We start from the raw sequence: 20,039 nt of genomic DNA, 5'->3' as shown, positions 1-20,039 counted from the left end.
TGGCCCTGTACTCTTCAGCATCTACATGCTGCCGCTGGGTGACGTCATACGCAAATACGGTATTAGCTTTCACTGTTATGCTGATGACACCCAACTCTACATGCCCCTAAAGCTGACCAACACGCCGGACTATAGTCAGTTGGAAGCGTGTCTTAATGAAATTAAACAATGGATGTCCGCTAGCTTTTTGCAACTTAACGCCAAAAAAACGGAAATGCTGATTATCGGTCCTGCTAGACACCGACCTCTATTTAATAATACAACTTTAACATTTGACAACCAAATAATAAAACGAGGTGACTCGGTAAAAAATCTGGGTATTTTCTTCGACCCAACTCTCTCCTTTGAGTCATACATTAAAAGCGTTACTAAAACGGCCTTCTTTCATCTCCGTAATATCGCTAAAATTCGCTCCATTTTGTCCGCTAAAGACGCTGAGATCATTATCCATGCTTTTGTTACGTCTCGTCTCGATTACTGTAACGTATTATTTTCGGGTCTCCCCATGTCTAGCATTAAAAGATTACAGTTGGTACAAAATGCGGCTGCTAGACTTTTGACAAGAACAAGAAAGTTTGATCATATTACGCCTGTGCTGGCTCACCTGCACTGGCTTCCTGTGCACTTAAGATGTGACTTTAAGGTTTTACTAATTACGTATAAAATACTACACGGTCTAGCTCCAGCCTATCACGCCGATTGTATTGTACCATATGTCCCGGCAAGAAATCTGCGTTCAAAAGACTCCGGCTTATTAGTGATTCCTAGAGCCCAAAAAAAGTCTGCGGGCTATAGAGCGTTTTCCGTTCGGGCTCCAGTACTCTGGAATGCCCTCCCGGTAACTGTTCGAGATGCTACCTCAGTAGAAGCATTTAAGTCTCACATTAAAACTGATCTGTATACTCTAGCCTTTAAATAGACCTCCTTTTTAGACCAGTTGATCTGCCGCTTCTTTTCTTTCTCCTATGTCCCCCCCTCCCTTGTGGAGGGGGTCCGGTCCGATGACCATGGATGAAGTACTGGCTGTCCAGAGTTGAGACCCAGGATGGACCGCTCGTCGGGACCCAGGATGGACCGCTCGCCTGTATCGATTGGGGACATCTCTACGCTGCTGATCCGCCTCCGCTTGAGATGGTCTCCTGTGGACGGGACTCTCGCTGCTGTCTTGGATCCGCTTTGGACTGAACTCTCGCGGCTGTGTTGGAGCCACTATGGATTGAACTTTCCCAGCATCATGTTGGACCCGCTCGACATCCATTGCTTTCAGTCCCCTAGAGAGGGGGGGTTGCCCACATCTGAGGTCCTCTCCAAGGTTTCTCATAGTCAGCATTGTCACTGGCTTCCCACTGGATGTGAATTCTCCCTGCCCACTGGGTGTGAGTTTTCCTTGCCCTTTTGTGGGTTCTTCCGAGGATGTTGTAGTCGTAATGATTTGTGCAGTCCTTTGAGACATTTGTGATTTGGGGCTATATAAATAAACATTGATTGATTGATTGATTGATTGAAGACAACACATGATGTAAGTGTCTATATTAGCTATAATAGCCAACTATCAAAATTACTTTAAAAATATTATATAAGTGTTATAAAGAAGACAACACGTGATGTAAGTGTCTATATTACCTATAATAGCCTACTATCAAAATTACTTTAAAAGTCTTATATAAGTGTTAAAATGAAGGCAACGCATGGTGTGTCTATATTAGCTGTAAAAGCCTACTATCAAATTTACTTCAAAATTCTTATATAAGTGTTCTAATGAAGACAACACATGATGTAATTGTTTATATTAGCTATAATAGCCTACTATCAAAATGACTTTAAAAGTCTTATATACAGTAAGTGTTATAATGAAGACAACACATGATGTAAGTGTTTATATTAGCTATAATAGCCAACTACCAAAATTACTTTAAAAAAATTATATGTGTTATAAAGAAAACAACACATGATGTAGGTGTCTATATTAGCTATAATAGCCTACTATCAAAATTACTTTAAAACTCTTATAAAAGTGTTATAATGAAGACAACACATGATGTAAGTGTCTATATTAGCTATAATAGCCAACTATCAAAATTACTTTAAAATATTATATAAGTGTTATAAAGAAGACAACACATGATGTAGGTGTCTTTATTAGCTATAATAGCCTACTATCAAAATGACTTTAAATGTCTTATATAAGTGTTAAAATGAAGGCAACACATGATGTAAGTGTCTATATTAGCTGTAAAAGCCTACTATCAAAATTACTTCAAAATTCTAATGAAGACAACACATGATGTAATGGTTTATATTAGCTATAATAGCCTACTATCAAAATGACTTTAAAAATCTTATATACAGTAAGTGTTATAATGAAGACAACACATGATGTAATTGTTTATATTAGCTATAATAGCCTACTATCAAAATGACTTTAAAGTCTTATATACAGTAAGTGTTATAATGAAGACAACACATGATGTAATTGTTTATATTAGCTATAATAGCCTACTATCAAAATATCTTTAAAGTCTTATATACAGTAAGTGTTATAATGAAGACAACACATGATGTAAGTGTCTATATTAGCTATAACAGCCAACTATCAAAATTACTATACAAAATTATATAGGTGTTATAAAGAAGACAACACATGATGTAGGTGTCTATATTAGCTATAATAGCCTACTATCAAAATTACTTTAAAAATATTATATAAGTGTTATAAAGAAGACAACACATGATGTAAGTGTCTATATTAGCTACAATAGCCTACTATCAAAATGACTTTAAAAGTCTTATATAAGTGTTAAAATGAAGGCAACGCATGGTGTAAGTGTCTATATTAGCTGTAAAAGTCCACTATCAAATTTACTTCAAAATTCTTATATAAGTGTTCTAATGAAGACAACACATGATGTAATTGTTTATATTAGCTATAATAGCCTACTATCAAAATGACTTTAAAAGTCTTATATACAGTAAGTGTTATAATGAAGACAACACATGATGTAAGTGTCTATATTAGCTATAATAGCCTACTATCAATATTACTTTAAAACTCTTATAAAAGTGTTATAATGAAGACAACACATGATGTAAGTGTCTATATTAGCTATAATAGCCAACTATCAAAATTACTTTAAAATATTATATAAGTGTTATAAAGAAGACAACACATGATGTAGGTGTCTATATTAGCTATAATAGCCTACTATCAAAATGACTTTAAAATTATTGTATAAGGGTTATAATGAAGACAACACATGATGTAAGTGTCTATACTAGCTGTAAAAGCCTACAATCAAAATGACTTTAAAAGTATTATATAAGGGTTATAATGAAGACAACACATGATGTAAGTGTTTATATTAGCTATCATAGCCAACAATCAAAAGGACTTTAAAAGTCTTATATAATTGTTATAATGAAGACAACACATGATGTAAGTGTCTATATTAGCTATAATAGCCTACTATCAAAATTACTTTAAAAGTCTTATATAAGTGTTAAAATGAAGACAACACATGATGTGTCTATATTAGCTGTAAAAGCCTCCCATCAAAATTACTTTAACATTCTTATACAAGGGTTATAATCAGGACAACACATGATGAAAGTGTCTATATTAGCTATAATAGCCTACAGTCAAAATGACTTTAAAAGTATTGTATGAGGGTTATAATGAAGACATCACATGATGTGAGTGTTTATATTAGCTATCATAGCCTACTATCAAAATTACTTTAAAAGTCTTATATACAGTAAGTGTTATAATGAATCAATCAATCAATCAATGTTTACTTATATAGCCCTAAATCACTAGTGTCTCAAAGGGCTGCACAAACCACCACGACATCCTCGGTAGGCCCACATAAGGGCAAGGAAAACTCACACCCAGTGAGACATTGGTGACAATAATGACCCAGTGGGACGTCAGTGACAATGATGACTATGAGAACCTTAGAGAGGAGGAAAGCAATGGATGTCGAGCGGATCTAACATGATACTGTGAAAGTTCAATCCACAATGGATACAACACAGTCGCGAGAGTCCAGTCCAAAGAGGATCCAAGACACAGCAGCGAGAGTCCCGTTCACAGCGGAGCCAGCAGGAAACCATCCCAAGCGTAGGCGGACCAGCAGCGCAGAGATGTCCCCAGCCGATACACAGGCGAGCAGTACATGGCCACCGGATCGGACCGGACCCCTTCCACACGGGAGAGTGGGACATAGAAGGAAAAGAAAAGAAACGGCAGATCAACTGGTCTAAAAAGGGAGTCTATTTAAAGGCTAGAGTATACAAATGAGTTTTAAGGGGAGACTTAAATGCTTCTACTGAGGTGGCATCGCGAACTGTTACCGGGAGGGCATTCCAGAGTACTGGAGCCCGAACGGAAAATGCTCTATAGCCCGCAGACTTTTTTTGGGCTTTGGGAATCACTAATAAGCCGGAGTCCTTTGAACGCAGATTTCTTGCCGGGACATATGGTACAATACAATCGGCAAGATAAGATGGAGCTAGACCGTGTAGTATTTTATACGTAAGTAGTAAAACCTTAAAGTCACATCTTAAGTGCACAGGAAGCCAGTGCAGGTGAGCCAGTACAGGCGTAATGTGATCAAACTTTCTTGTTCTTGTCAAAAGTCTAGCAGCCGCATTTTGTACCAACTGTAATCTTTTAATGCTAGACATGGGGAGACCCGAAAATAATACGTTACAGTAGTCGAGGCGAGACGTAACAAACGCATGGATAATGATCTCAGCGTCTTTAGTGGACAGAATGGAGCGAATTTTAGCGATGTTACGGAGATGAAAGAAGGCCGTTTTAGTAACGCTTTTAATGTGTGCCTCAAAGGAGAGAGTTGGGTCGAAGATAATACCCAGATTCTTTACCGTGTCGCCTTGTTTAATTGTTTGGTTGTCAAATGTTAGAGTTGTATTATTAAATAGAGTTCGGTGTCTAGCAGGACCGATAATCAGCATTTCCGTTTTTTTGGCGTTGAGTTGCAAAAAGTTAGCGGACATCCATTGTTTAATTTCATTAAGACACGCCTCCAGCTGACTACAATCCGGCGTGTTGGTCAGCTTTAGGGGCATGTAGAGTTGGGTGTCATCAGCATAACAGTGAAAGCTAATACCGTATTTGCGTATGATGTCACCTAGCGGCAGCATGTAGATGCTGAAGAGTGCAGGGCCAAGGACCGAACCCTGGGGAACTCCACACGTTACCTTAACGTAGTCCGAGGTCACATTGTTATGGGAGACACACTGCATCCTATCAGTAAGATAAGAGTTAAACCAAGACAGGGCTAAGTCTGACATACCAATTCGTGTTTTGATACGTTCTAATAAAATATTATGATCGACGGTATCGAAAGCAGCGCTAAGATCGAGGAGCAGCAACATAGATGACGCATCAGAATCCATCGTTAGCAATAGATCATTAGTCATTTTTGCGAGGGCTGTCTCCGTGGAGTGATTTGCCCTGAAACCGGATTGAAGACAACACATGATATATTATATATATATTATATATATATTAGCTATAATAGCCTACTATCAAAATAACTTTTAAAGTATTATATACGTGCTATAAAGAAGACAACACATGATTTGGCCACAATTCCCAGCAATATGTTTGGTGGAGAAGAGGTGAGGCCTTTAATCCCAGGAACACCACACCTACCATCAAGCATGGTGGTGGTAGTTTTATTCTCTGGGCCTGTTTTGCTGTCAATGGAACTGGTCCTTTACAGAGAGTAAATGGGACCATGAAAAAGGAGGATTACCTCCAAATTCTTCAGGACAACCTAAAATCATCAGCCCAGAGGTTGGGTCTTGGGCGCAGTTGAGGGTGTTCCGACAGGGCAGTGACCCCAAACACACGTCAAAAGTGGTAAAGGAATGGCTAAATCAGGCTAGAATTAAGGTTATAGAATGGCCTACCCAAAGTCCTGAAGAAACAAGTCCATGTCAGACAAACAAATTTAGCTGAACTGCACCAATTTTGTCAGTAGGGGTGGTCAAAAATGTAACCAGAAGCTTGTGGATGGCTACCAAAGGCGCATTATTGCAATGAAACTTGCCAAGGGACATGTAAACCAATATTAACATTGCTGTATGTATACTTCTGACCCAGCAGATTTGGTCACATTTTCAGTAGACCCATAATAAATAAATAAAAGAACCAAACTTCATGAATGTTTCTTGTGACCAACAAGTATGTGATCCAATCACTCCATCACAAAAAAAAAACAAGAGTTGTAGAAATTATTGGAAACTCAAGACAGCCATGACATTATATTCTTCACGAGTGTATGTAAACCATACTTTCCAACCCTCCCGGAATTTCCGGGAGACTCCCAAATTTCAGCGCCTCTCCCGAAAACCACCCGGAAGAAATTTTCTCCCGGAAATCTCCCAAATTCACGTCCCCTCCAGCTCCATGCGGACATGAGTGGGGACAGCCTGTTTTCACGTCCGCTTTCCTGTGCTATAAACAGCTTGCCTGCCCAATCACGTTACAACAACTACGGATTTTTAATAAAAAACTGCACACACAAGGTGACGAAGCAGAAGAACGAGGACGTTACAGCCATGGCGACGCCGTCTGTTATAGAGTGGTTCTATGTTGTCTGTCGCCATCTCCTGGTGAATGTTGGCTATAGCGTTATGGGGTTGCTTTTTGATTGGCCAACGATTTACGTGGTGTTGTGCACCTGGCGGCAAGTGACTCTCGCCAGTACAACACGCACATGGCAGAACAAAGGTTACTCAAATAGTGAAAGGTAAGTGTTGTTGTTTTTTTTTATAACCAGCAAGCACAGTATAGTTAGTAGAACAACTGTGTTTTTATTACTGTGTATTTGATAGGTGCCGTCTGAAATTCAACTATTTATTTTATTTGTATATATAATAAAATAAATATATATGGTTACAATTCATTGAAAGTCAAATATTTCATACATATATATATATATATGTATATATATGTATATATATTTATATATGAAATACTCGAGTTGGTGAATTATACTCGTCCCCTCTTAACCACGCCCCCCCCCCCCCCCCCCCCCCAAATTGGAGGTCTCAAGGTTGGCAAGTATGATGTAAACGTTTGACCACGACTGTATATTTTACACAAGTAAATAATTAATACAACACTTACCTGTAACAAACCCTTTATTTTTTTTGAAAACAGTGTTTAATTTCCTTGCTAAAGTACAATTCATTATGTTATCTAATCCAGTATATGAACAAAAAAAAAAGTTACAGTGTTCTTGCAACTGTCATTCGAAACACAAACCCTTTACAAAAAAAATATCAAAAACATTATAATTAGTTTTAAATGTATTTAATGTATGAAATAAACAAATGTGGCTAAATGGTTGGGAAAACTACACCCGGAACTACCGACCCAGCGATGTTTTCTACACGGTCGCTATTTTCGGCGCAACCGGAATCACCATGTCGAGACATCTTCGCTTCGTGGCTCGGACTGTGATGGTTCAAAACGGCGACGTTGATGCGGCGTACAAACATCTGACCAAGTAAACGTTGTTTAGTCATATTTTTTTTTATCGACATATTGAAGTTACGCCCGTCAGCCTGTTTGCTAAGCTAACTTTCCGCTCAATGTCAAAGTAGTGCGCATGCGCAGTGGTGTTTTTGTGGCGAGGACGAGGAGGTCCCAAATTACAAAAGATTTCACCTTTTTTTGAATAAACTATCTCTTTATATTGTCCAATATATAGCTGGATAAACAGCATACATTTGTTTTGACTTTCAGAGATATTAAAATAATTGACTTACTGCGTATTATCGCTGCTTATTTTTTATTGACCCTCTATAATTCAGGGGTCGGCAACCCGCGGCTCCGGAGCCGCATGCGGGTCTTTGGTCACTCTGATGTGGCTCAGCTGCATGATCAACGACCCCCCGATTATTTTGGGAGGTTTCCGGAGTTTGGTGCCTCTACCGGGAATCACTCATTCACAACATCCTCTGGTCTTCACCCGGTCTACATTATTGAGTGCGTACCGTGATGGATACACTTTCAACTTCCTCTTTAACATGTCATCACGCCCTCTTTTATACAATTTTATCTGCTTGTTGGCCGGTCGCATGCTATACGTGGCTCTTGTCTTCTCACGCACATACCTGCCAGGCATACTTGTTTAACAGCCATACAGGTTACACTAAGGGTTGTAATATAAACAACCTTAACACTGTTACTAATATGCGCCAAACTGTGAACCCACACCATACAACAGGGGTAGGGAACCTATGGCTCTAGAGCCAGATCTGGCTCTTGGATAAATCTTAGCTGACATTTCTCAACACAATAAGTAATGAAAAATCCCACTGGTAATCAGTGTTAAAAATAACGTTCAACATATAGAAAATTCTCATGCATTTTTATCCATCCATCCGTTTTATATCGCACCTGTTCAAGAAGTCAAGAATGGTAAGAAGTATTTTATTCATTATTAGTTAGCTTCAGAATAAAAATGTTATTAAAAAGAATAACAGACGTGTTACACCCTAATGTTGGTTTTACTTAAAAATGCAGACATTTAGTTGTATCCAGTGTTAAAAAAAATATTATATGGCTTTCACGAAAATACATTTTAAACTATTTGGCTTCCATGGCTCTCTCAGCCAAAAAGGTTCCCGACCCTTGCCATACAAGAATGACAAACACATTTCGGGAGAACATCCACACTATGAGACAACATAAACACAACAGTACAAATACCCATAACCCCATGCATCCTTGACTCTTCCTGGCTACGTTATACACACCCGCTAGCACCAAACCCCCTTTCGTGCGTCGGTTGAGGTGGTCGCGGTTTGGTGCTAGCGGGTGTGTATAACGTAGCCAGGAAGAGTTGTGGGTATTTGTACTGTTGTGTTTGTGTTGTATTACAGTGCCGATGTTCTCCCAAAATGGGTTTGTCATTCTTGTTTGGTGTAGGCTCACAATGTGGCGCATTTTAGTAAGAGTGTTAAAGTTGTTTATATTACAACCCTCAGTGTAACCTGTATGGCTGTTGAACAAGTATGTCTTGCAGCATTGAGCATGCGTCTGCAGAAGCCACATACAACGTGTAACTGAGCTGGTAAGCTGTTCGTGCATGTTGTAGAGGGCGTTAAAGGCAGCGCTTTCATAGCACTCCCTTATTATTGTTGTATGGATGAATATCATCAGATATTCGCGAGAATAGATACTTTGAGAATTCGGGAAACTCCGGAAAAAACGGGAGTGTTGGGAGGTGTAATGAGTGGTAAAGGTTGCCGACCCCTGCTCTATATTAATGATTTGCCTATTGTCTGTTTGATTGATTCATTGATTTAAACTTTCATTAGTAGATTGCACAGTACAGTAAATATTTCGTACAATTGACCACTAAATGGTAACACCCGAATAAGTTTTTCAACTTGTTTAAGTCGGGGTCCACGTTAAGCAATTCATGTCCTGAAGCTGATTGCTTAATGTTTTCTTCCTTCATGGTCACACCAAAGACATTGTTGCTGCTAAACTCACTAAAACAGGAGTGCCCGCACTTTTTCTGCAGGCGAGCTACTTTTCAATTGACCAAATCAAGGGGAACTACCTCATTCATATATATCATTTATATTTATTTATGAAAGAGACGTTTTTGTTAACAAGTTAAATGTGTTTAATGATTATACAAGCATGTGTAACACGTATTGATATCTTTATTTCATGAAGACAATAATATAAGTTGGCCTATACTGTATTACCTGATTCTGATGACTTGAATTGTTTGGAATCAGACAGTATATGATAACGGCCACATTTTCAAATGGAAGAGAAAAAAAGTCCTCCTTTCTGTACAACAATACTTGGTTTTTGGCATCTTATTTATCCAGCTTCCATACACTTTACAAGAAAAACATTGGCGGAAAATTCCGTAGCTTGCTTGATTGACATCCACGGCACCCGAAGGTATTGTGAGATGACGCTGGCTGCTGCGAGATCATTATTATGAAAAAATGACCGAGAGGAAGGCGAGAAACACTTTTTATTAGGGACGGCGTGGCGCAGTGGGGAGAGTGGCCGTGCGCAACCCGAGCGTCCCTGGTTCAATTCCCACCTAGTACCAACCTCGTCACGTCCGTTGTGTCCTGAGCAAGACACTTCACCCTTGCTCCTGATGTGTGCTGGTTGGCGCCTTGCATGGCAGCTCCCTCCATCAGTGTGTGAATGTGTGTGTGAATGGGTAAATGTGGCAGTAGTGTCAATGCGCTTTGAGTACCTTGAAGGTAGAAAAGCGCTATACAAGTACAACCCATTTATCATTTATTTCAACAGACTCTCGCGCCGTACCTGCTTTCAAAAGCCTAAAGACCGACTGCACATTTCCTATCTTCACAATAAGAGCCCCGCTTCATGCTGCCTGCCCTGACAAAATAAAGAGTCTTGGAAAGCTGGCGTGCTTTCCGAGACTCTTTATTTAAACCTCATAATAATGATCTCGTAGCCGCCAGCGTCATCTCACAAGACCCTCGGGTGCCGTAAATGTCAATCAAGTGACGTATTGGTGAAGATTGATGATCGCTAATATTTAGGTCTATTTTTTTTAAAAGCCTGGCTGGCGATCGACTGACACACCTTCCGCGGTCGACCGGTAGCTTGCGATCGACGAAATGGGCACCCCTGCGCTAAAACAATGTCCTGTGTTACAACTTGGTTGCAGGAGTGCTGTCTGCAGCTGAACATTTCGAGTGTCTCAAATGGCTGCACAAGCCACAACGACATCCTCTGCTCAGATCCCACATCTACAACTGTAGGCATGTGTGTAACTGAAACTAAAAATGTATCATCTGACCACGACATACATATTAATAGAGAAAGAATACAAAATGTTTGCCAATATAAATATATTGGGTTAATAATAGATCCAGAGCTCTCCAACCCACTTCTCCAAAGTGGGCTGGCTCAGGGTGGAGGACAGAGTAAAACAAATTGCACTGAGCCTAGTCTATAAAATCCGCTGCACCTCCCTGATACTGAAGTACATGTAAAACTACTTCCTTAACGTAAATGACCGCCATAACCACAACACCTGGGGGAACTCCACAAACCACCTTAGACCCAGATACCGATCTAACAAAGGTCTTAACTCATTCTCCTATGCCACATCAATGTGGAATGCACTCCCAACAGATGTAAAAGTAAGTGCATCTCTATCCTCCTTCAGAACCGCTCTCAAACAACACTTCCATACTAATACCCTCTTCCATTCACATCCCATCTCCCGGGATTGTAAATAACCTAATGTAAATAATCAAATGTATTTTTAATGTATATACTTGTTCTTATGCTATCTGAACTAACTATGTTCTCTGCCTGCTGTACATATCCTACTAAGTAAGACCTACACTGTTTTGATGTCCAGTTCTCTGTTGAAATTGTTGATGACTGAAGTACCGGTACTGATATCAACCAAAGCTCCTCATCCCACCCCCGGATTGTAGATAATGTAAATAATTCAATGTATATACTATTATGATTAACTTGTGTGATGACTGTATTATGCTAATAGTATATATTTGTACCTTGAATTGATTAACGTGGACCCTGACTTAAACAAGTTGAAAAACTTATTCGAGTGTTACCATTTAGTGGTCAATTGTACAGAATATGTACTGTACTGTGTAATCTACTAATAAAAGTATGAATCAATCAATCAAAGCCCGTATTGGCAAATTGTGTAAAATAATCAAGTTTAATCTTGCAAATTGTTGTGCAATTCGAAATGAAATGTAAACTGAAGCTGCAAAATTATATTCGCATTTGATGATTTTCAGCCACTTTAACTATTCAACTATGGACACTAGGGGAACATATAAGGGTTAGAGTTACTAATAAGCAATAATTCTGAGGTTGTTGAGGGAAGACTCTTAGTTAATGGCTTACTGGTTGTATAATAAGGCCATGCAGAATAAGGCATTAATACTTAATAATGACTAATTAAGAGCCAATATGTTACTAATTTGCATGTTAATAAAAACTAATTAATGGTGAATCTGTGTTCCCCATACTACCAACTAATCTAATCTTAGTTGATGTATGGAATTGTTTCTTTGTATGTCTGAAACATTGGCACATTCAGTCATTATTAAGAATTTGCTGTAAACACTGGTAAAATAATTTAATTGGCTGAAAATTCCGTAAAAAGACAAAAATGATCCAAAACCATAAATACTCAAAACATAATACAACTGAAAAATGCCGTTAACAAAAATCATTTAAACCCTGCAGAATTAAAGACACGTGCAAAAGGAAATTGTGAACATATGGTAACGTATACGAACATTGGTAAACATCAAAGAAGAATGTCAAAATTCCCTAACACAAATTTTCCAACTACTTAAGGTAAATACTTCCTGTTTTATTCCTCTGGGGTTCACGGAACATATGCATATATTTCAGGATCCTGACCCAGGATAAGGTCATTGAGGCGGTGAAGCTCAAGCGGTACTATGAGAAGCCCTGCAGAGAGCGACAACGGAAGAGCTATGAGCGCTGCAAGCGTATTTACAACACTGAAATGGCCAGGAAAATTGCCTTCATCTCCGTGACAGACAGACCTGATCCCTGGGTTGGGATGTGATGAAAGGACTGTGTTCTCATTGGACTGGAGTCAGCAGGTTGGGAAAAAGAAAGCAGCAACTCAATGTTAGTATCATCATATGGAAGTACGGGCAACTATTTGTATCATCTTGCAAGAAAATGCTCCTTTTTCTCATGGCCAAAACTCTGATATGAAATATTGCTGTGCTTATCCTTGGCAAAGTAGAACTTTTGCATCTGGAAAAGTTATCTCATTTGTTGCAGCAAATACACATGTATGTGCACACCATGTACATTTTTTTGATTAAACCTCATAAAATGATCTTCACTGAAATCCAAAACATTTGTCAATAGAATCATCCTTGTGTCACAAAAATGATTTAGTAGTTAAAATGTTTCTCTACCGTCGTCCCTAACATCAGTTTACCTTTTTAAATAGTTTTAAATTGTTAATTAATGGCTCATCCAGAAAAAAAAATACTGTGTAAACTGCAAAAACAATGTGTTGCGTTCCTCTCAGGGAATAAAACACACTGGTCAATCCCAAATTCTTTCGGATGACATATATGTTGAGTAAGAAGGACCACCGAGACAGAATAGCAATACTACCAAGTTTTACTAAAGCTTTAAGAGACCAGCCCCTACAATGCGATAATAGCAGCATCAAGAAGCGGTCTAAAATTCAAACGGAAAGAGTCTGCTTATTTAGTACGAAAGCAGTGCCACCCGCCAAGAAACAAATACAGCCCATAAGGCTTCCTGCACAAAAAGGGATTACATTCTACTCCCGGTAGACATTCCAGCCTTCAAGGTGAAACACATAGTTTACTAACGATCAGAGGGTAAAAAACACAAAGTGTACACATGGGAAAATATTAGCTTCTTTAAACATAATTATGGATAAAGAAAGAACACTTTAAAGTCCTACTGAAACCCACTACTACCGACCACGCAGTCGGATAGTTTATATATCAATGATGAAATATTAACATTGCAACACATGCCAATACGGCCTTTTTACTTTACTAAATTGCAATTTAAAATTTCCCGCGAAGTGTCGTATTGAAAACGTCGCGGTATGATGACGCGTGTGTTTGACGTCTCGGGTTGTAGCGGACATTATTTTCCAGCCCGATCCAAGCTATAAGTAGTCTGCTTTAATCGCATAATTACACAGTATTCTGGACATCTGGGTTGCTGAATCTTTTGCAATTTGTTCAATTAACAATGGAGAAGTCAAAGTAGAAAGATAGAGGTGGGAAGCTTTTAGCCTTTAGCCACACAAACACAGCCGGTGTTTCCTTGTTTAAAATTCCCGAAGGTGAAGCTTTACTATGGATCAGAGCAGTCAAGCGAACATGGATCCCGACCACATGTCAACCGGCAGTTTTCGGTGAGAAAATTGTGGTAATACGGGAGACATCAGCGGAGCTTCCGTCCTGCTGCAGCTGCGTGACTTCCCTCAGAGACACTTTGTCAACACACCCGTGGCCACACCCCTCTGACTTTCAGTTACTATTTAATCTCACTAAAATACTAGCAACACAATAGGCAGATAATGGATTTTCTATGATTATCCTAGTAAATGTGTCTTAATAACATCTGAATTGCTCCCACTGCAATCACCTTTTTTTTTTTTTACTTTTTTTTCTAGTCCTTCACTCTAAATTTCCTCATCCACAAATCTTTCATCCTCGCTCAAATTAATGGGGAAATTGTCGCTTTCTCGTTCCGAATAGCTCTAGCTGCTGCTGGCTATGATTGTAAACAATGTGAGGATGTGAGGAGCCCTACAACTCGTGACGTCACGCGCACATCATCTGCTACTTCCGGTAAAGGCAAGGCTTTTTTATTAGCGACCAAAAGTTGCAAACTTTATCATCGATGTTCTCTAGTAAATCCTTTCAGCAAAAATATGGCAATATCCCGAAATGATCAAGTATGACACATAAAATGGACCTGCTATCCCCATTTAAATAAGAAAATCTCATCTCAGTAGGCCTTTAAGATATACATGCATTCTCCAACAGGTGGCAAATAAATGTGAAAATATCCTGTAAGTTAACAAATTCAACAATGGAGCCACAAAAAACACTAACCCATAAGAACCCAGATCCGTTCAAAAATACTATTAATAATATCAAATATGTGTGATGTTGCTTGAAAACTTAGAATATCATGCAAATTCCTTTCATGTCCGCAATTCAGCTTTAAATGTGAAACTAATACATGATCAAACTCAGTACATCCAAAGGGAGATATGTCAAGCCTTTATTGGTTAGAATTTTTAGGATTACGGCTAACAGTTTTTTGAACACCCCAAATTTTCCGCGATTTTCAATTTGAGGTTTTCATAAGCTGTAAGGCACAATCAGAATGATATTGAAAAAGGCTTGAAATATCTTGAGTTGCAAGGGGTAAACCTAGGTCACATTATAATTTCACCTTGTAAATATAATTGCTGGAATAAACAAACCTTTACACAATATTCTATTTTTTTTTATGTTTTACATTGTTTGTGGAAAATGTCGCAGTTAAGTAATTTTGGCTTTTAGTCAGAACGACTGTTATTGTCAAGTTCACAGAAAGAAAATTGCCCATCACAACTAAAATGAGTGATGACATCTTCAACTAGAAAAAAAGCGTGGAAACTCATTAAAAACCCATAAAAATAAGTTCAGTTAACTTCAAAGAGTAAGTCTAGGTGGGCTTTTCAACCAACATGCATGCACCAGCAATGTGACGTCACGCACAATGTTGAACTTTGAAAATCTGATAAAATATCTCCAATCATCAATCTATAAATCGATGTTTATTTATGTAGCCCTAAATCACAAGTGTCTCAGAAGAGCTGCACAAGCCACAACGACATCCTCAGTTCAGTTATCTTTAATTATATGATCATGATTTCTGGTTGTGTGAGGCCAGCAGAGAATATTAATATTTTCAGATTTTTAGGGTAAGTAAATAAAAAATACTTTAATCTTTAACTATGATCATGATTTCTGGTTATGTTAAGCCAGCATAGAGTATTAATATTTTTAGATATTTAGGGCAAGTATATAAAGAAATTATTTTATCTTTAATTATGATCAGGATTTCTAGTTATCTTTAGCCAGCAGAAAAATGAATAATTTTAGATATTTAGGGAAAGTAAACAAAAAATAAATTTTATCTTTAATTATGATCATGATTTCTGGTTATCTTAGGCCAGCAGTAAATGTGAATATTTTTAGATATTTAGGGAAAGCAAATTAAAAATTACTTTTATCTTTAATTACGATCATGATTTCTGATTGTTAGGCTACCAGAGAATATGAATGTTTTTACATATTTAGGGAAAGTAAACTAAAAATGATTTTTTTTCTTTAATTATGATCATGATTTCTGATTGTTAGGCCAGCAGAGAATATTAATAATCTTTAGATATTTAGGGAAAGTAAATTAAAAAATACTTTTATCTTTAATTATGATCATGATTTCTTATCGTTAGGTTCCCAGAGAATATGAATAATTTAGATATTTAGGGCAAGTAAATAAAAATGTTTTTTTTATCTTTAATTATGATCATGATATCTGGTTATGTTTGGCCAGCAGAGAATATGAATACTTTTAGATAATTAGGGAAAGTAAATAAAAAATATTTTATCTTTAATTATGATCATGATTTCTGGTTATGTTTGGCCAGCAGAGAATATGAATACTTTTAGATAATTAGGGAAAGTAAATAAAAAATATTTTATCTTTACTTACGGTCATGATTTCTGGTTATGTTAGGCCAGCAGAGAATATGAATATTTTTTTGATATTTTGGGAAAGTAAATTAGAAAAAATACTTTTATCTTTCATTATGATCATGATTTCTGGTTATGTTAGGCCAGCAGTGAATGTGAATATATGTTTTTAGATATTTAGGGAAAGCAAGTTAAAAATTACTTTTATCTTTAATCATGATCATGATATCTGATTGTTAGGCTACCAGAGAATATGACTATTTTTAGATATTTAGAGAAAGTAAATTAAAAATGACTTATCTTTAACTACGATCATGATTTCTGATTGTTAGGCTACCAGAGAATATGAATATTTTTAGATATTTAGGGAAAGTAAATAAAAAAATACTTATCTTTAATTATTATCATGATTTCTGATTGTTAGGCTACCAGAGAATATGAATATTTTTAGATAGTTGGAGAAAGTAAATTAAAAATGACTTATCTTTAAATATGATCATGATTTCTGATTGTTAGGCCAGCAGAGAATATGAATAATTTAAGATATTTAGGGAAAGTAAATTAAAAGTGACTTTTATCTTTAATTACGATCATGATTTCTGATTGTTAGGCTACCAGAGAATATGAATACTTTTAGATAATTAGGGAAAATAAATAAATACTTTTTTCTCTAATTATGATTATGATTTCTGGTTATGTTTGGCCAGCAGAGAATATGAATATTCTTTAGATATTTAGGGAAAGTAAATTAAAAATGTTTTTTTTATCTTTAAATACGATTATGATTTCTGGTGATGTTAGGCCAGCAGAGAATATGAATATGTTTAGATATTTAGGGAAAGTAAATTAAAAAAATACTTTTATCTTTATTTATGATCATGATCTCTGGTTATGTTAGGCTACCAGAGAATATTAGGATTTTTAGATATTTAGGGAAAGTACATAAAAAAATATTGTTATCTTTGATTATGATCGGGATCTCTAGTTGTGTTAGGCCAGCAAAGAATATGTTTTTTTTTTTTAGATATTTAGGGAATGTAAATTAAAAATTACTTTTATCTTTAACTATTATGATTTGGTTAAGATAGGCCAGCAGAGAGGGCCTTGCTGGCTCTGACGGCACACAACTGGTTATATGATCAAATACCCTTAAAAGAAACACACGTACTAACAACGTCACTTACATAAAATATGTCCGTAAAAACGAATTTCGTCCCTAACTAAAAAGTGTGGAGTCCAGGCTTAAGCATAGCTAGAAATAGGGCTTTTAACCCTGCATTACGTTTTAGTTAATGACATTGAATACAAAACATGCCATTGTGTTCTCTAGTCAAATATAAAGATAACATTATAGGATATTTTAAAGTTGAACAAAAAGTGTAAAACACACAAATTTAGCTCGCAATGTGAGTGTTAGGCGTTTATCTCCAAACCGGATATCCGGCTTCGCCAGGCGTTTCAGTTACTTTCCCCCGGCTAGAAACTTGTTATTTTGACTTCCCAGTGCGAGTGCAACGCAGCGTTCTATGCTTAGCACGCTATATTTATTTTAAATCCTAAAATACACACGCACGTCCCTGGCTTTCACACGCTAATCGCGTGCGACTGCAGAACGCAGATCTACTCAAGTCGTTATGATTTTGTAATATGACATAATGGCTGCCGAGGGCTGTGCTGCGGTGAGCTAGCCGGCTAAGCTAGCGAGCGTTATAAGCTCCAGCGAACTTTGGCGTGTTTTAGCCGGGCCGAGTGGTTTTTTTGTTTTGTTTGAAAGTCATGGCGGCGGGTCGAGGGGGCGACACGGGCGCCTCGTTCGAGGCTGTGCTGGACAGAAAGTTGCTGAATGTGACGAACACAATGGACTCCATCCAAGGACTGTCAACGTGGTGTATCGACTACAAGAAGTACCACAGCATGATAGTCAGGCAGTGGATCAAGTGTTTGAAGAAATGTAAGTCAAACTCTTTTTTTTAAATATTTTTTTAATCTTATACATTCTGTTGTAGTGCAAGCTATACTTAAAGGCCTACTGAAAAGAGATTTCCATATTTAAACGGGGATAGCAGGTCCATTCTATGTGTCATACTTGATCATTTGGCGATATTGCCATATTTTTGCTGAAAGGATTTAGTAGAGAACATCGACGATAAAGTTCGCAACTTTTGGTCGCTAATAAAAAAGCCTTGCCTGTACCGGAAATAGCAAACAATGTGCGCGTGACGTCACGGGTTGTAGGGCTCCTCACTTCCTCACATTGTTTACAATCATAGCCACCAGCAGCTAAAGTGATTCGGACCGAGAAAGCGACAATTTAAAAATGCAACTTAGTAAACTAAAAAGGCCGTATTGGCATGTGTTGCTTGGTCGGTAGTAGTGGGTTTCAGTCGGCCTTTAAATATTAAAGGCCTACTGAAATTAGATTTTCTTATTCAAACGGGGATAGAAGGTCCATTTTATGTGTCATACATGATCATTTGGCGATATTGCCATATTTTTGCTGAAAGGATTTAGTAGAGAACATCGACGATAAAGTTCGCAACTTTTGGTCGCTAATAAAAAAGCCTTGCCTGTACCGGAAATAGCATACGATGTGCGTGTGACGTCACGGGTTGTAGGGCTCCTCACATCCTCACATTGTTTACAATCATAGCCACCAGCAGCTAGAGCGGACCGCGAAAGCGACACTTTAAAATTGCAATTTAGTAAATTAAAAAGGCCGTATTGGCATGTGTTACAATGTTAATATTTAATAATTGATATATAAACTATCAGACTGCTTGGTCGGTAGTAGTGGGTTTCAGTAGGCCTTTAAATATTAAAGGCCTACTGAAATGAGATTTTCTTATTTAAACTGTGATAGCAGGTCCATTCTATGTGTCATACTTGATTATTTGGCGATATTGCCATATTTTTGATGAAAGGATTTAGTAGAGAACATCGACGATAAAGTTCGCAACTTTTGTTCGCTAATAAAAAAGCCTTGCCTGTACCGGAAATAGCATACGATGTGCGTGTGATGTCACTGGTTGTAGGGCTCCTCACATCCTCACATTGTTTACAATCATAGCCACCAGCAGCTAAAGCGATTCGGACCGAGAAAGCGACAATTTAAAAATGCAACTTAGTAAACTAAAAAGGCCGTATTGGCATGTGTTGCTTGGTCGGTAGTAGTGGGTTTCAGTAGGCCTTTAAATATTAAAGGCCTACTGAAATGAGATTTTCTTATTTAAACGGGGATAGCAGGTCCATTTTATGTGTCATACTTGATCATTTGGCGATATTGCCATATTTTTGATGAAAGGATTTAGTAGAGAACATCGACGATAAAGTTCGCAACTTTTGGTCGCTAATAAAAAAGCCTTGCCTGTACCGGAAATAGCATACGATGTGCGAGTGACGTCACGGGTTGTAGGGCTCCTCACATCCTCACATTGTTTACAATCATAGCCACCAGCAGCTAGAGCGGACCGCGAAAGCGACAATTTAAAATTGCAATTTAGTAAATTAAAAAGGCCGTATTGGCATGTGTTACAATGTTAATATTTAATAATTGATATATAAACTATCAGACTGCTTGGTCGGTAGTAGTGGGTTTCAGTAGGCCTTTAAATCTTAAAGGCCTACTGAAATGAGATTTTCTTATTTAAACTGTGATAGCAGGTCCATTCTATGTCATACTTGATTATTTGGCGATATTGCCATATTTTTGA

General features: G+C 37.6%; 2 protein-coding genes across 2 annotated transcripts in view; both read left to right on the top strand.

Annotated features, from left to right (window-relative positions):
• Positions 1 to 7,377: 7,377 nt before the first annotated feature.
• mrps21 (mitochondrial ribosomal protein S21) lies at positions 7,378 to 12,936 on the top strand. Its single transcript, XM_061882178.1, has 2 exons — positions 7,378 to 7,541; positions 12,455 to 12,936. The coding sequence occupies exons 1-2, from the start codon at positions 7,459 to 7,461 to the stop codon at positions 12,633 to 12,635; spliced, it is 264 nt and encodes an 87-aa protein (XP_061738162.1). The 5' UTR covers positions 7,378 to 7,458; the 3' UTR covers positions 12,636 to 12,936.
• Positions 12,937 to 17,783: 4,847 nt separating this feature from the next.
• The window catches only part of rprd2a (regulation of nuclear pre-mRNA domain containing 2a), a 46,297-nt gene continuing 44,041 nt past the window's right edge, over positions 17,784 to 20,039 (top strand). Inside the window, exon 1 of the mRNA XM_061882177.1 lies at positions 17,784 to 18,280. Within this exon, the coding sequence (XP_061738161.1) occupies positions 18,106 to 18,280 (175 nt within the window). The 5' untranslated portion in view covers positions 17,784 to 18,105. The remainder of the gene's footprint in view (positions 18,281 to 20,039) is intronic.

This window comes from Nerophis ophidion, linkage group LG21 (assembly GCF_033978795.1).
Source record: "Nerophis ophidion isolate RoL-2023_Sa linkage group LG21, RoL_Noph_v1.0, whole genome shotgun sequence".
In the NCBI taxonomy this organism is placed as follows: domain Eukaryota; kingdom Metazoa; phylum Chordata; class Actinopteri; order Syngnathiformes; family Syngnathidae; genus Nerophis; species Nerophis ophidion.
The sequence above is the reverse complement of the archived record's forward strand: the minus strand, read 5'-3'. Positions and strand labels throughout refer to the sequence as shown.

Excerpts from the sequence above, each read along its gene's own strand:
- mrps21 (XM_061882178.1), top strand. The coding sequence starts at position 7,459 with ATGTCGAGACATCTTCGCTTCGTGGCTCGGACTGTGATGGTTCAAAAC. Across the intron at positions 7,542-12,454 it reads GCGTACAAACATCTGACCAA|GATCCTGACCCAGGATAAGG; the intron begins GTAAACGTTGTT and ends CATATATTTCAG.